The 15,552-nt window shown below is 35.8% G+C and overlaps 1 protein-coding gene across 1 annotated transcript in view; it reads left to right on the plus strand.

The window, feature by feature from the left end:
* ADAM23 (ADAM metallopeptidase domain 23) overlaps positions 1–15,552 on the plus strand; it is a 79,550-nt gene that overhangs the window by 17,356 nt on the left and 46,642 nt on the right. The window contains exon 6 of the mRNA XM_088058966.1: positions 4,042–4,118. Coding sequence (XP_087915092.1) covers positions 4,042–4,118 — 77 coding nt within the window. The remainder of the gene's footprint in view (positions 1–4,041; positions 4,119–15,552) is intronic.

Raw genomic sequence — 15,552 nt, forward strand, 5'->3', positions numbered from 1 at the left:
AAATCATTAACAGGAGGTTTTCTGAAATGCTGTATGTTTTAAACATCACTTTTCAAATATTGCTGGGATATTTAGGTATTCTGTTTGAATATGAAATGCTTTATTTCCAGGGAGTAGTGGAAGGTTGTTTTGGTGGATGTGCCACACAGTAGACTGTAACCAAATGCTAGAAGAGGAAATGGTTACTGTATGGGGTCTGAGGATGGGCCAACAAGCTAAAAGCAGGATTATGAGCTAATATATAGTCAGTCCCATTGACTTGTGACAAAACTTAGGCTATTATTAGAATGAAGGTCTAGAGCAAAAAACTGTTTTGATGGTGTAAAATCCATCTAAATCTGACTTACATTTCTATTTCCATAATGAGAGTGATGAAACCCCTTGCTCAGCTTCTAAACTGAGAGGTAGCTTTTGGCCATTATTTTAGTCAGCAGAACAGCAAAAATAGATTTCTAAAAGCAATGAGCTTGTCCTTTGGAGATTGTATCTGTATGAATATAGCAAAAAGACTCATAGCTACCATCAGTCAGTTAAATAATGCTGTTACTTATGTTTAAAGACTTGTGACAGAACTTAGTATTTTTGAAGGGATAACACATGATTGCATTGGGCACAGTTTTACTGTGAAGAAAGTAAAATGAATATAGTAGTTTATTTTTGGTGATGATAATTGTAAATTTCCAGAAAGTCTGAAAAAAGTGAATTATCGATGCCCAAATGTGATAGTGAAAACAATGAAAGGATTCAAGTTGTGACAGATCAGTAAAACTGAGATTCCTGTTACTGCCATTTTTATATTGAAACATGCTCTAACCTAATGACTGATTAGAAAGAAACTGGAATTCATTATATGTATGGATTTTTAGCTTGGAAAAATTCTGAGAGCTACTACTTTACAGCTAAGCGACTTTGTAACTAAGCAGCTACAGCATTCTTAGAATGTCCCTAGTATGAAGAATCTCTTATTACAATGACTACACTAGTAATTTTAGCTTCCAGAAAACAGGGGAAAAAAGACTTTTTTTTCTAAAATTTGGGTATGACGACAGGAAGAATTTGAAAGACTCAGCCCTTTCTCCAAACCACATTTTTATACATCATCATTAAGTCTTTGCTGAAGAAAAACTTCATATAATTTTTTATTTTTTGGCTTTGCCATTGGAATAGGCTATAGCTGTCAAAGCAGGAATCTCTGCAGAGGTTTTTAAATGATAAGCAAACATGGACAAAGGAACTTGGTCACATCTTTATGTAAAAAAAGAATAGTTACGCAGGTGTGAGCATTTGCATGTGTGCAAGCCGTACAAGAAGATGACGTTTAATACTTTACCTGAGAAAATATATATATATTCTTCAAAATACTTGATGGTCTACATTACATTCTTGCTTGAATTTATTTTTCTATGCCAATGAGAAGAACACTGTATTTCAGATTTTACTTCAGGTATTTGTATTATACAGTAGCTGATGAGAGAATACAGTGAAATTATAAGGTGGATAACAGAATTGCAGATACTTTCCTGAAATATTTCCTCCCATCATTGTGGTACATGATGGTTGTAATGCTTAAAACACCTGGTGATAATTCACTGGTAGCTTTCTATGCTAACTTATTGCAGGAAAATAATCAGTTTCAGGAGTAGATATTTAGTCTCATTACCTTCAGCTGGTTTCTGGTTTACGGCTTTTGGGGGTGGTTATCTATTGTTAAATTGGCTTAAGGGAATCTCTATTTGCTGTAGCAGCAGTGTATTGCATTCACCTGAATTCAAAACAGTGCTTTAGCTAAACTGCAGGGATTTAAAATCTTTTTGTAATCAATGGTTTCAGTTGTGTTTGGAGAACATGCCCTGCTGCAGGTCATCAAATTAGTGTCTGCTGCTTTGCAGCAATTGCTTTTATGTGCAGGCTGCATCTGTTAGTGACTCACACTAATAGATTGCAAGTAGTGTTTTTATATGCAGAAGTAGTTGCTTGCAGAAGCAACAATGTTGCTATATGTAATTCTACAAGAGGAAGGGGTTTTATGATATTGCAGACCAAGAATAAAAATTACTTTTAATAATTTGAAATTGCAGAAAGATAAATAATACATGGTTCGTGGCTTAGAAACTTGAAGGGTGATACACAGGTATCATTGAACAGGCTTGATCGGACAATAGAAAAGCTATAGCAGATCAGACTAGTCGTCCATCTAGCTGTCACTAAAATCTGTAGCTGATGCCTAGGGAGAGATTTCTCACATCTCAGAATTATCTTAATGGAATAGTTCATGCTCTTGTAAATTTTGCAGATAGTTAACACTGAAATCTTGTTTGTGGCATATATATGAAGACACATCGTTTTAGGTAAATGTTACCTGTGGAAGAGATTAAAAGCAGTAGCTTTTGTAACTTGAATCTTTATGGCATAAAACTAATTGAAGTCCTTTTCCTGTAACAAATTTTCATGCTTTAAAAAAAAATTAATACATGTGTATTTTGAAAACATAATAAAGTTTTTGTCATGAACAGGTGCTTGGAAGGCTCCTTGTGATACTTGTTCCTTGATTTCACTTAAAAAAAATGGATTTGGGCTGAAAAGCCTTTTCTACTAGGCATGTATTTAACCTGACATTCACTTAACTTATTTTTTTTAAATGTACATGCTAGCAGAGTCTCTCTGATCATGCCACCTGTTTGTGTTTATATTTAAACCCTCCTGCTCTGCTGATTCAGAGCAGCTGTAAACTCAGTTCTACCAGACCAGTGTTAGCAAATTGGTGAACTGGTAATACAACAATATCCATTTACCAAAAAATAGAACAGAGAGAAAGTTTAGTACTGGTTTGCTTCTATATGATTTTAGATATCATCTAGGAATAATATTTTTTTAATTCTTGTTTAGAGTAATTGTATTTTTTTAATAAACAAAGACAGGCTTTAGCTAAGATTGTTTAATGGCATTAAAGGTATTTAAAATTTTTTGTAAGTACATTACTTTTATTTTTAAAAAAAAGAAGCTTGATGATAAAGCTCTGTGACCCTGTTGAAAGGGAAATTATAATTCTGGCAGCAAAGAATGATAAAGTAATACAGGAAATGTCACAGCTGATTTTAGTCACAATAGCAACTTCAAAAAAAAATTATATTGAAGAATTTTCTGAAAGATGATGAATAACTTTGCTGAGAAAAAAGATAAAATTGGTGCTGCTTTGTGTAGTGCAAGAATGGAAGAGAAACATAAAGACCTTATCCTTTGTGGAGAAATTCCCAAAGAAGAACAGAACTGTGGGCCATAAAAGCTAACCTTCATACTATTTAAGTTATGCTGTAAACTAACTGGAACTTGATATCTTTTCTGTGATATACCTGAAGATTAATTGTGGTGTTTTATCAAAAATAGTTTTTTTTTTTGTCTTTTGACAGGCTTAGTCATAATATTCCAACTTTGTAATTATTAATACTGTATCAAATTAGTGTATAATAAGTAAGCATGATTTGATTAGAACATTATCAGGAAAGACACTATGAAATTCAGATTTAATCTTTTCAACCCTGCTGGAACAGTGTCTTTACAAAAAGAAATTCTGGGACCATGTCTTATCTCCCTATTTTTCTAGAAAACAGATAAGTGTGTTTTAAATGTCTTTCACTACAGTTATTACAGTATAGAGAAAAATACAGAATACAATTTGTCTGACAAGTACTGAATATCCCGACAAGCAAGATGAGCTAATGTTGATTTGTTGTACGTTGACCAGCATCAATATTCTTTATACTGGTTTAGCTACAGTGCCAAGTACAAAGCCATTAATTGTGAAGGGATTATTTTGAAGGATTTTTTCATAATGTGTAATATGAGCCTTGTCATATTTGATTTTCTTATTTGAAAGTATTACAAATGCTTTAATTATTTCAGTCTTTTAAAGCGCTAAAGTTTTCATATGCCCATGAGATTCATGAAAATAAGCATGTTTTCCATAACTTTGTTTTTCACAGTCACATTTGCTGTATATAAAACTCAGTGAATGTTTTGACAACTGTGTGTTTCTGTTTACAGGCTGTACATCTGGCCCAGGCAAGTTTCCAGATTGAGGCCTTTGGCTCTAAATTTATCCTTGACCTCACATTGAATAAGTAAGTGCATGATTTGAAGTTTCTTTTGCTGCTGCTCTTATTATCTTATGGTGCAAGGTCAGGGCATGTAATATTTCAAGATCTGTTGAAAAGAGATGCTGTTATCCAAGTTTACTAATACAAAACAACTTTTAATATTTTTCATGTAAGGTATCAGTAACCCTTGCTGACACCCATAAAGTAGATATCTAGCCTTAAAATTTTATTGTTCATGGTAAAATAAATTATGATAGATGGAGAAATTCCAGTACTGGTACTGTTTGCGCAGTGTGGATTTTCTTGTGCTTTTTTTTAACTAATTGTCGAATTATCATGAGATGTTTTAGTTGCTCAAGTCAGTGTGTAGGAATATTGTAAATACTTGTATGAATGGCTCATCTTCAATGATCTGGAAGTCATACAATTGTCACTACAGTCATGAAGTTCCTAATGAGATGGGAACTGTAATGGTGTGGCTGCTCTGAAAGGTGCAGCTAGAGTCTGTTTGACTGTGAGAGACAATATTACATAATTGTTTGGTCCAGAAGAACTGACTTGCAATAAAGGGTAGTGGTGGTTTAGTTGTTTGTGTCACACATGCTTTTATATCACTGCTGAAGGTATGGAACTATGATTTTCTAAAAATTAGAATGACTTTTTTTTGCCATTGAAAGTTTAAGAATAAGGTAGAAGTATAAAATTCATACTAAATACTGGACAGGTAAAATGTAATGCTCAAAAGTGCATTTGCCCCTTCTATGGCCCTTGAGATTGAGCATGTTTAAAAAAGGAGAAACAAATTTACAGGAACAATTGCTGATTTTAAAAAGCATTCCTCTGATCTTGAGGTTCCTATGAGGTCTTTCTTTGGTGTTAAACTGTCATATATGTTTTGCATCTTTATCCCTATATGTTAAAGTTACAGCTTTATCAAATTTGCAGAATTTCTATTTGCGTATTTTGCTTTTTGGCTGCTGTGAAGGTGACCTGGAAACATTTTCCTTCATCCACACATAATTTTGAAATTAGATTGCTCTTCCATCTTTCAAAATGTTATGTGAAGAGTGTCTGGCAAAAGATGAATTGGTGGGAGGGCTGGGAATGTCACACAGAATTGAAGGACAAAGAAGGCTTCAAGATAACTGTGTTCTCTAGGCTCTGGAAAGAATATAGTGTAGTGCAAGACTGTGTGGTTTTGTGAGGGTTGGACCTGTGCATAGTAATTCCAGTGGATAATCATGGCATATCTGTGAAGGGAACCAATGTTTAGTGCCCTCTAAGCTACAGGGAATTCCTCCTCTTGGTCTGCTTGCCACTGCTCCTGTCTGCACATCCAGTGAGTAGTGAGAGTGAGCACACATTCCCAAGATGGCACTGCATGTAGGGTATTGCTGGTCACACAGACAGTGACAAAGAAAAAACATTGCCTTTACTGGCACCACGTAAACATGCTGACAGCACTTTGGTGAATAGGAAGGAAACAGGCTCATGAAGCTGATGAGAATTGAAAATTTGCTGGTGAAAGGTACGCCAGCTCTCTCCTGATTCACGGGCAGGCCAGCATTCATTGATGCAAATATTAACAAAGGCTTTAAGTTCATTCAATATTGATGCCTAGGACTGAAATTTCTTATGTGGTCACTGTCTTAGGCCTTTTCTTAGTCTTTCCAGATACAGATCTCCCTATCGTTGTTGACTGACTCTTGAATTTCCTTGCAGATCACACCTATGCAGAGTAGAGAGCAAGGTCACAAAGTAGGATGTAGGACTTAGCAGTGATCAGGTGCAGGGCTGTGCCAAACAAGCCGACTGTCTTGCAGCTTACACTAGTGACTCCTTTTTAGGCCATGTCCTCTCCATTTTCCAACACGTTCTGTCCTGATTCACTTTCTCTACCCTTGGCACATTCCCTTGAATGCTCCATAAAAATGATTGCGCATATCCACAAGTCTGGGCAAACATCCTGAGATAAGTTTGTTCCTTCCCTGGAGACAAATTATGTTGTTTACTGCTTCTTATCTGTTCTAAAGTTCTGGCTGAACCTCTTCAAGACCATGCCTGAGTGGCTGCTTCTATGGCCCATTGGTCAGTGGCCTAACGGCAACAATAATGAAGACCAGAACTCTTATCTCCTGTTCATTAGGATTTGGGTTTTGTTACATTTCCTGTCAGAGTCCCATGGTGAATGGCTATTGTCCAAGTAAAATCACAAACCCATTGACATTCCCCATATCCTGGCAGTGTTAGCTCTTGTCCCCCTGCTGTTTGTGCTTGCTTATTTTTAACAACAAATGGTTCATAAAGTAAATGTATGGATTTTTTCTAATTATGGCTGCTTTCTCAGCAATCAAGAAGTGCAGAGCCTATTACTTCAAAAAGAGAGAGGCAACTTACTTGCTGTGTACCTAAGCTGAAGAAGTTCTGCTCTTGTGATATCAGGAATATTCTTACTGCCCATATATAATGCACAGGGTGTTCAGATGCCTTACTGATACCCCCACTGTTTGTCTCTTTATATGTTAGGTTTTCTCCTAACTTCCTTAGTGGTTTTTGACTCATAAACTGGTTTTGACTCCTTATCTGGTTCTGCTCCAGAAAATGATTCCAAAAACTTACTCTGCTTTTTCACTGGACATAATAGTCTAAAACTTGTCATAAAACTTGTAACATAAATTGTAAATTCCCATAGAAAATGATTTGAAAAAGACCCATTCTTGTGTTTCAGTTATGTTTATGTATTCAGCAAAAAGCAGTGTTTTGCTACTGTGTTGGGTTTTAGTTGGCATACTGGTACTGCTAATGTCTGGTCAGAAGCAAAGGCAGAACAATTGGGAATACCCTTGTATATGATGAATATATTTTTGTATCAGATGCTCTAAGGTGAGTTAATGCCACTGACACTGTATGTATCCTCTGCATTTTGTTTTTGTTCCTGTGTTTTTTTTTGAATGCTCTACAAGTAATTAAAGCTAAAATCAATGATGGTTGTTATATACAAACAGGTTCTAGTTTTTAGTTTTCTTTACCTCTGTTGGAAAATGTGATTGCCTACCTTCTATGTTGCAGATGTTGTTTATATCACAGCAAATATTATAACATGACAATTAAGTGAAGAAAATTGGATACTCGATTTCATTAACAACTGTTGAGATTTTGTAAGAAGAGGTGGCAGTCTGAAGGTTGATGGAGCATGTTACTAGAAAATTTTACTTTGTTTTCTGTCTTGCCATGATGCAATGGCACAAACAGCTTCAAAGAAATATGAGCCCCTCCAGCACTTGAATCCAGTGTGCAGAGACAATTCATATGTAAGATTTGTATGGAGCTTGAATAGGTATCCAACTTTGAAGTTGCTTTGCAACTTTGAAGACGGTCTAAACCAGATGAAACGTAATTTGTTATTCTAAGGGTGATTTTTAAAGGTAGCTTTTTCTGACAAGATTCAGGGAGAAAGAACTCAGTTTTGAATTTCTTAGCAAGGAATTCAGTTTCCTTACTCTGAAATTTTAGAACATCTTGCCCCTTGCTACACTCAAATGTTTGACCAGTTGCAGGCTCTCAGTGTGATGCCAATTATGATGATGCATAATAATTGCAGGTATGTTGATTGTGGAAATAACTTCATGCAAAAAGTAATAGTTTTTATAATCTTAATGGATTAAATAATATTTTTAGTTAATACTCTTAGTACAAAAATGGAAGATTGTAGGGCAGTAGTGGGGTAACAATCCCATTTGAAAAGTTAGACCTAAAATTCAGCTATGATTGTGTCCCCAAACTCAATAAATTTCTTATGCAGTAACATGTAGCATTGCCATAAAACACAATTTATATAAAAAGCTTTTAAAAATGTTCTCTTATTTCAATAAGTTGACTTTTGTCCTCAAACAACGTTGTAACGTCGTATTTGGGTAATCAATTATCCTAGTGTATCTGACCAGTTTCTTATTTTATATTGATGCATTATTTACACAAACAGATGTTTTGAAGGTGCTAGGAAATTAGTTTTGAATGATCTCATTTCCAGCAGTATGTGAAAGGCTTTTAATTTGTTGTTGTTCTGCTGAAAGAGAAGAGTTTTTGCAGGTAGCTCTTAATGCCCTGTTTAAAGGTAGCAGGCGTTATGTTCTGGTGTAGTACTAAAACACATTGAAGAGCAGCACTACCAAAACCAGTGAATTAAAAATGTCTGCTTGTTGCTTTTTTAGTGATGAGGGAAGTCAGCTGTATTTTCTGGCATTTTGCAGCCATGGTCTAGTACTAGCCTCTAAATAAAGAGGTCTTCACCAGCATAGGGGGCTGAGGCTATTCTGGAACCTTCACCAACTGGAACCGTGGTGGCTGAGACACATCGAAGAATAGGAAATTAGTTAACTGATATGGACAGAAACAGAAGGTAAAACCCAAAGACAAAAATTTCTCTCTCTTCCTACTGATAACTTGCCTCAAAATGTAGGACTCGTGGGGAAGGGGAGGAAAACAAAAAATCATCAAAATATTTTTTAGCTTTTCCTTCTTTTCTCTGTAGAAGTCAATTTTTCCAGGAAACTCTGTTTCCAGGAAAATGTATTTCTTTTCAATGAAGATATCATAGAAGAAATACTTTTCATCTCTGGCATGAACTGAAAAAAACCCAACCCCACTGCATTTGACCATAACATGACTTAACAATTTGAGACATTAAAATATGATGACTATGTTGGAAAGTCAGTTTCTTTTTTGAAGTGCAGTCAACATAACAGCAAATTTTGTCTAATAGTTTAAACTTTATAATTGGTGTTTTTTCTTTGTGGTGTTTTTCTGTACTTGAGAATGGTCCCAGAGGAAGTTACAATGTTAACCTAATTTAAAAAACAATAGGGCAGTAAGTGAACTATTTGAGAAACTACTTGATTCTTGGGGATTTTTCCATAATTCTTTTTTAATGAAAATGGGAAAGCTAGTCACAGTTTTTCAGAAGGAAACTTTGAGTATTTATGACATTTTCTTAAATTAACACTTAAACTTTTAGGGTATCAAATGGCTCATATAAGATACATAAGCTAAAGTAAATGTGATAATAATACTGTGAAAAGGTGAATTCTAGTTGGCTTTAAAGATTTTGTTACAGATGAAATGCAAGGAACTCAGTGTTAGGATTTTATAGCAATGTGTGTGCCTTGTAAATGCACTCTTGAACTTCTCAGCTGTAGATAACAGAGCTTTACTCCCAGAGCTGGAGGCAACCTATTAAAAATTATCATTTGTCTAAGTGGGCATTTAATATGCAAAGTCTGAGAGGCAGATGTAAAAACCCCTCACCATCCTCAGTAAAGAGGTGCTTTCTTATATCCAAATCTTATATCCATTTTTCAGTTTAAAGCAATTCCCCCTTGTCCTATTACCACATGTCCTTATATAAAAGTACCACTTGACAAACCACTTGCTTGAGCAGTGAAAACTTCATTCCGTGCAGTCCTGTTCCCAGATTTAATTGTGTGGATCTCTCATCCATCTGAACAGTTTTTTGAATATCTGTCAGCTGAGATGCAACCACAGCCATTGGTTTGGTGGATTGTTAGGGTCAAAAAGCCTTGGGAAAAACAAAGAGACATCTGTAGTGATATGACAATGCCGTAAAATTCTATGTGGCAGGATGAAGATGTTGCCTTCTCCCTCCCATATAACAATTTCTGGTATCAAATGCAGGAGGAAGTTTGAAAGGAGGTGCTTCTCACAAAAATAGTTAAAAGGTAAATTTTGTTACAGGTTGCTGTACTTATTAAACTGTTTACAGGAACAAAAGGATTGGAAGAACTTACAGAAAATAAATCTACTGAGAGCCATCGTAAAGAATTACACTAACTCTGGTTTATGAAATCCTAGTGTCAACAGATCACTGGGTGCTGAGAAACTCCCTGGAAGATTGCTACATGTGTACAAGTGTTTACTGTCAGACAAAGTACTAAGCAGCTGTCTGACTCAATGTATCCTTTCATAGGTTATGTTCTTATTCCCGCATGTAACCACTGTGCCCTGACAATGGTGGGGAACTGTTTTCTTTCCACTTTAGTAGGTGTTTCAGTTGATTTCTGATACAATCCAGATTTGTCAATAGTGAGATCTTTGTTGAAGTGAATTCCTGGCATCTCAGACTGCTTTGTAGGCAGGCTGAAATCTTTGCATTTGGAGCTAATATAAAGCCTATGTATACCTGGCATGTGATTAAGTTCATCAAACAAGTCCCTAGGAGCCTCTGTAACTGAATTTAACTTGATTCAGTGACTGACCTAAAGTTGCACAGTATAGTTGAACGTGGAAGCATGGATTAAAGGAACCAAAATGAACTTTGAGTTTGCTGAAATGTACCTCTGGCTCTGCTATAGTTGTTAATCTGATTTGAAGGTGCTCAAGTCAGCTGTCTGTAAGTATAACTAAGCTTATTCCAGTCTTTTTTTGGTATTAGAAATAAAATAATAGTGGGAAAAAACCTACATCTGGTTGGATTTTTGCTTCATGGAAAGAGTTGTTTCAAATAGGAGTGTTAGGATTAGACGCAAAGTATCAGAACATCTAGTACATTCAGTCACGTGCATAAGAGGAGAAGAAACAAGTTTCTCTTGTATCTAAAAAAACCTTCCTTTAAATGAAAGAAGCTCTAGCGAATACAGTTACCATTGGATGAGACCATTCTGGCAAAGACAGGTGGCAACCCTCAATCTTACACTACAGGTTAATAAAATTCTTACTGGTAAGTTTTCCGAGCTGATGAGGAAAGAAAAGGGATCGATTGAAAGGCAATATTGAGTAAGTTTGAGCAGTTGTTTAAATGACATATTTGTTGTTGATTGTTCTTCTAGGAAACTTCTGTCATAGCAAATTACACTGAAGTGTTTTCCATGACATAGAACTCATGTTCTGTAATATTGTCTAGCTGTTTTTGTGTTCATATCCTTGTGCATAACACTTTTTAAAGTGATATTGTCTTCAGCATGATGGTAAACAAAAATATGGTGGAAACTGACCAACGTACTGTTAATATTCTGAAGAATTCTTCAAAGGGCTGCCTTCAGAATGCTTGCTGAAGTAGCCAATAAAATACAGCATGTTCCATTCCCAGAGAGAGAGGTTCAGGACATAGCTAGAGAAAGGATTATGAATTTGTTTCCTGAAGTATCTTGAACTGACTCAGGGTTTCTTGCACTGTGAGAGACAGACTGATCCAGAAAAAAATATGCAGCATTTTCTGCACCATTCTATATGAGTATTCTAAACCATTCTATTGCATGCTTTCCTGTCAGTCTTTTTTGAGGACATATTCCCCATCCTTACTTAAGGATCACTTAAGTAATTTCAGTTTGTAAATTTGTGGTTAGGTCATCTTTTTTTCTACCTCAAAGAAAAATGAAGCAAAACCAAGAAACAATAGCAGGACCATGCAAGAAGTGGTTTTTAAGTAAGTGTGTTGTTTACTTTTACAGAATCATTATGCCATTAATAGCAGAAGGGAGTGAGGACTTCCTTTGATTCCATAGTTACGAAAAAGTTAACCTATACATTTGCATCATCAATTATTTCTGCTAATTACTTGTAAACACAATTTCTTGATCCACAGTATCATGTTGTGATTTTTAAAGCTCCTTCAAGACAATATAAGAAAAAGTAGTAAAGCCTTGCTCTGTTTTAAAAAATAATGACTATTAGCAGTATATTTATTCCTTGGAGACACTCCTGCCAGAGCAGCTTCGAAGACAGCAGCCAAGTAAAGACTAAGGTAAATGTATGCTAGAAATTTAAGAAATTCCTTTAAGAACAGTGAGTTCAACAAAACTTGTGAATATAATTGAAACTGCTAATATAAACAAGGCTGTAGATGGGCATTGCATTGGATGACAGTGCCTTGTTCATCTTAAAAAAAATACTGCATCAAGGTCTCTGTTTATCCATCTTTATGTGCTACTAAACTATATCTGTCAAATGGACAAAAACATCTGATGGGTGTTCTGTTAAATAATTCAACTAAACTAGGTTGCTCAGACACTGGTACTGAGCTTGAAACATTTCAGAATAGTTAATAAATTATTGCCTGGCTAGTATAAAGATAATTTAAGAAGTAAGCAAGAAAGGTAATTCTTGCTGTACTCTAATTTTCTGCAGGCTGTCTATTAGGTTGCTGGAAGCTAATTTGCTTACTTGTATGTGAGATATCTTTTAGTTGTTTCGTAGCCTTTTCCTACCCGAATCAATTCTCTTCATCAGGATAGTTAGATGCCAGCTGAGGTAAGCCACTTTTTACTCTGCAGCTCTCCTGTTAATGAAAACATCAGCAGTGAAGTATGTGCCAGGGAAGTGGTGTGAGTTCTTCAGAAAGCATCTGCTCCTTGGTTTAACAGCTGGCCTATCCCTTCAAAGGCAGCAGCTACAGGGAATGGCATATCCCTTTGCTGCTTATTTTGCATTTCTCAGTGTAACTCAGATGGAAGAGCCAAGGAGCAAGACAGCTTAATAAGAACAGTTATCCAAGATAAACAAAACAATGTGGAAGGAACTGTAGAAAAGGACACAGCAGACAAATTATTTTGTCATGAGTTCATTCAACATGTTGCAACTTGATGTGTTCATTGTAAAGGATCATACCATTGGGTCACTACCAAAATAGACTTTTGTCTGATGTGATCATGACTGACATTTGTTTCAGTGAAAGCTTGCACTGTTTCTGGTGCTTGTCATATTGAAAATCAAATTTGCTGTTCTGGGTGCATTTCTGCCCTAAGCAAAATGGATCAAAGGTGGCAAAACACAGTCCATTGTACATGAGATGCAAATGTATTTTCTAAAACTCAGGTCTGCCTTTCAGAGGTAAATTTAGGCATTCTGTAAGTGATAATGAAGGAAGAAGAGTTATTTTGTGCTCTGGAGACCCCTAGTTTATGCATTATTTCTGTGCCTCATTCCTCAGGCAATTGCACTTCTACATGAGCTCTTAATAAGTGTATTCTAGGCCTTTATTTTTGATGCCACTTACATAAAGAACCCCATCACACCTCCTGGTGAAATTACAGGGCTCTTCTGTGTATGTCTTTTGCGTAGGAAAAAATGTTTGAAAGATATTTTAGTTAAGCATTTTTTTTCCTTTTCCTTTAGTACTTTCTTATGTCTTTTGTCATATTTGTCAGCATTAATAACAGGTAGAAGTTTTGTAGGGGAAATTTGCAGTAGAAGTTTTATGTATAGTTTTACATCTGTTGTTATTCCTGGAGGTTCAGCAAGATGTAGAACAAACTTCCTTACACTTCCTGTCTTTCACAATGATTGCAAGCAGGGTGTTCTTTTGGATGTTTTGCTAGTGTAGGCAGATACTTGAAATAAGAAAAAGTGATATAAGGTACCTGACAAAAATCAGGTATTTGCCAAGGTAGAGGCATACAGTTTAAGGAGCAGCTGACTGTTTTGTTTTTTGTTTTTTTTTCAGTGGAGTGTTCAAAATTCTTGCTGTCCTGAGGGAAATGTTAAGAGAAACATGCCCTTGCATGACCTTGATGGTTATATGTGGCAAGCTTAAAAACATAATAATGATCAAAAACTGATGATAAACACTCTAGTCCAGCCTCACATGAGAAACAATTCTTTGAAATTCAAAAGTCTTATAAAAGATTTTCTACTCCAACTTCTAGGTGGTGGATACTGTGTTACATTTGCCGAAAGGGTGCTTCACAAATTAAAGTTGCATTTTGTTTGTAGCCTGACATTTGGGAAGTATATCACCAACAGCAGGCCTTAATTTTCTTTGGAGGAGATTCCTTCAGCAAGGAGAATTTTATTGATGTGCCTTGTGTCCTGCAGATCCCAAAGGTCCATCTTGGAGCTGGCTGGTACCATCTCTGTTGGACATGGAGGAAGCTCCTAATAGTTTCTCAGAGAGCCATTCCTATAGCCCCCTCCACTACCAAAATCTTGCCACACTGACCCCATACATGTTGGAAAGTCAGTGATGAGAAAAGTGTAGCGTCTACTGGAAAACTGTCTGCATCCCTGCTTTGTACTTCTAGTATTTCTGTATATACATATAGGAGTATTCCATCATAAGTATTCCATATTAGATATCCTGTGTGACACGGTATTTGGACACTACCCAAACTGAGAATTCCTTAGCAGTTGGAAGTAACGAGAAGCTAAGGAATGGAAAAGATTGGCAGATGAGGGAACCAACTGGGTTACAATAGAAGCTCAACCAAAATCCAAGAATACTACACTCTGGGAAGATTCACTATTTATACAGCATTTGTATTTTCTGCAGAAAGTTTATAGCTTACTATGACACAAATAGAGAAAATTAAAATTATTTCATGCCAGTGAATTTATTTTTAAATCTGCACTTTAAAAAAATATATTTTTAATAATGCTTTCACAGTGATGTTTAAGGCAAATTATTAGACTTCAGCAATTTTTCAGGGCTATTAGCATTGGTTTTGCAGGCCCAGAGTGCCTTGTGTCAGTTTCATGAGAGAGGACTTCTAAGAGAACCACTGGTAACTGACTTCTGCAGGATGCTGTCTAATGAGAGCAGTGCCTGATAAATATGGCATGAAGAATTGATTTGTTGAGCCAGGAGTCCTGGAGTTGAAGTGTTATCAGGATTGCTAATAGCCTAATCTTAGTTTGAAATACCCATTATCAAAGGTTGTTTTTAGTCACAAATTCCCATCAGAGCTATTTTGCCACACCAGACTTCCATAATGATGTTTTTTTGTTTTTAGCCATGGTATTTTTGTTTTGATATATGTACCAGTATCAGAACCATTAATGATTTTTTAAATTTTTCTCTTTTTTTTTTTTAGTTGGAAGTGTACATTAGAGGCTTCAAAATGCTAGGAATTCTGGATGACATTAAGTAAAATGCTTATCTTGCATGTTTGGTGGGGCCAGTTAACATCTTTAATTGCTTTGCTCTCCCTGGGCATTTTGCTGCAACCCTGATTGTAACAGGGTGAGATGTGAATGGGGCACTGAGGTTATTGCAGGATGTGTACAGGCTGGCTAAGTGGCTAAGCTTAGTTAAAAAAAAAAAAAAAAAGAACTGTAAATTACACGTTATGGAAAATTTTTGTGATGCTTCAGAAATTTTCTTGCCAGAGTTAGGAAGAAAATAAGAATGAGAAAGGTATCTGAAATAAAAAGTGTAAGTAAGAAAAAGGGTTAAGAAAAGAAAGTATGGAATGTGGAATGTGTTTTGGGTTCTGCATTGTGTGTTTTCTTTTAAGGCACATTACTGCTTTTGGAAAAAAACCCGACTATTTGCACTTTGTGAAAGTGATTATACACTTTTGTCTTCATAACAGTGGTGTATTTATTTGTTCAGCCTAACATACACTCTATTTACACTTTTAGATAAAATGTAAGACCTATCTGAAAATGGTGATGAACTAAAATACATTTACTATCAGCAAGGAAAGCTTTAAAGCCAAGGGGCATCTTT

This window comes from Pseudopodoces humilis, chromosome 8 (assembly GCF_049639895.1).
Source record: "Pseudopodoces humilis isolate 2021_Gansu_Grassland_sample_001 chromosome 8, ASM4963989v1, whole genome shotgun sequence".
NCBI lineage: Eukaryota > Metazoa > Chordata > Aves > Passeriformes > Paridae > Pseudopodoces > Pseudopodoces humilis.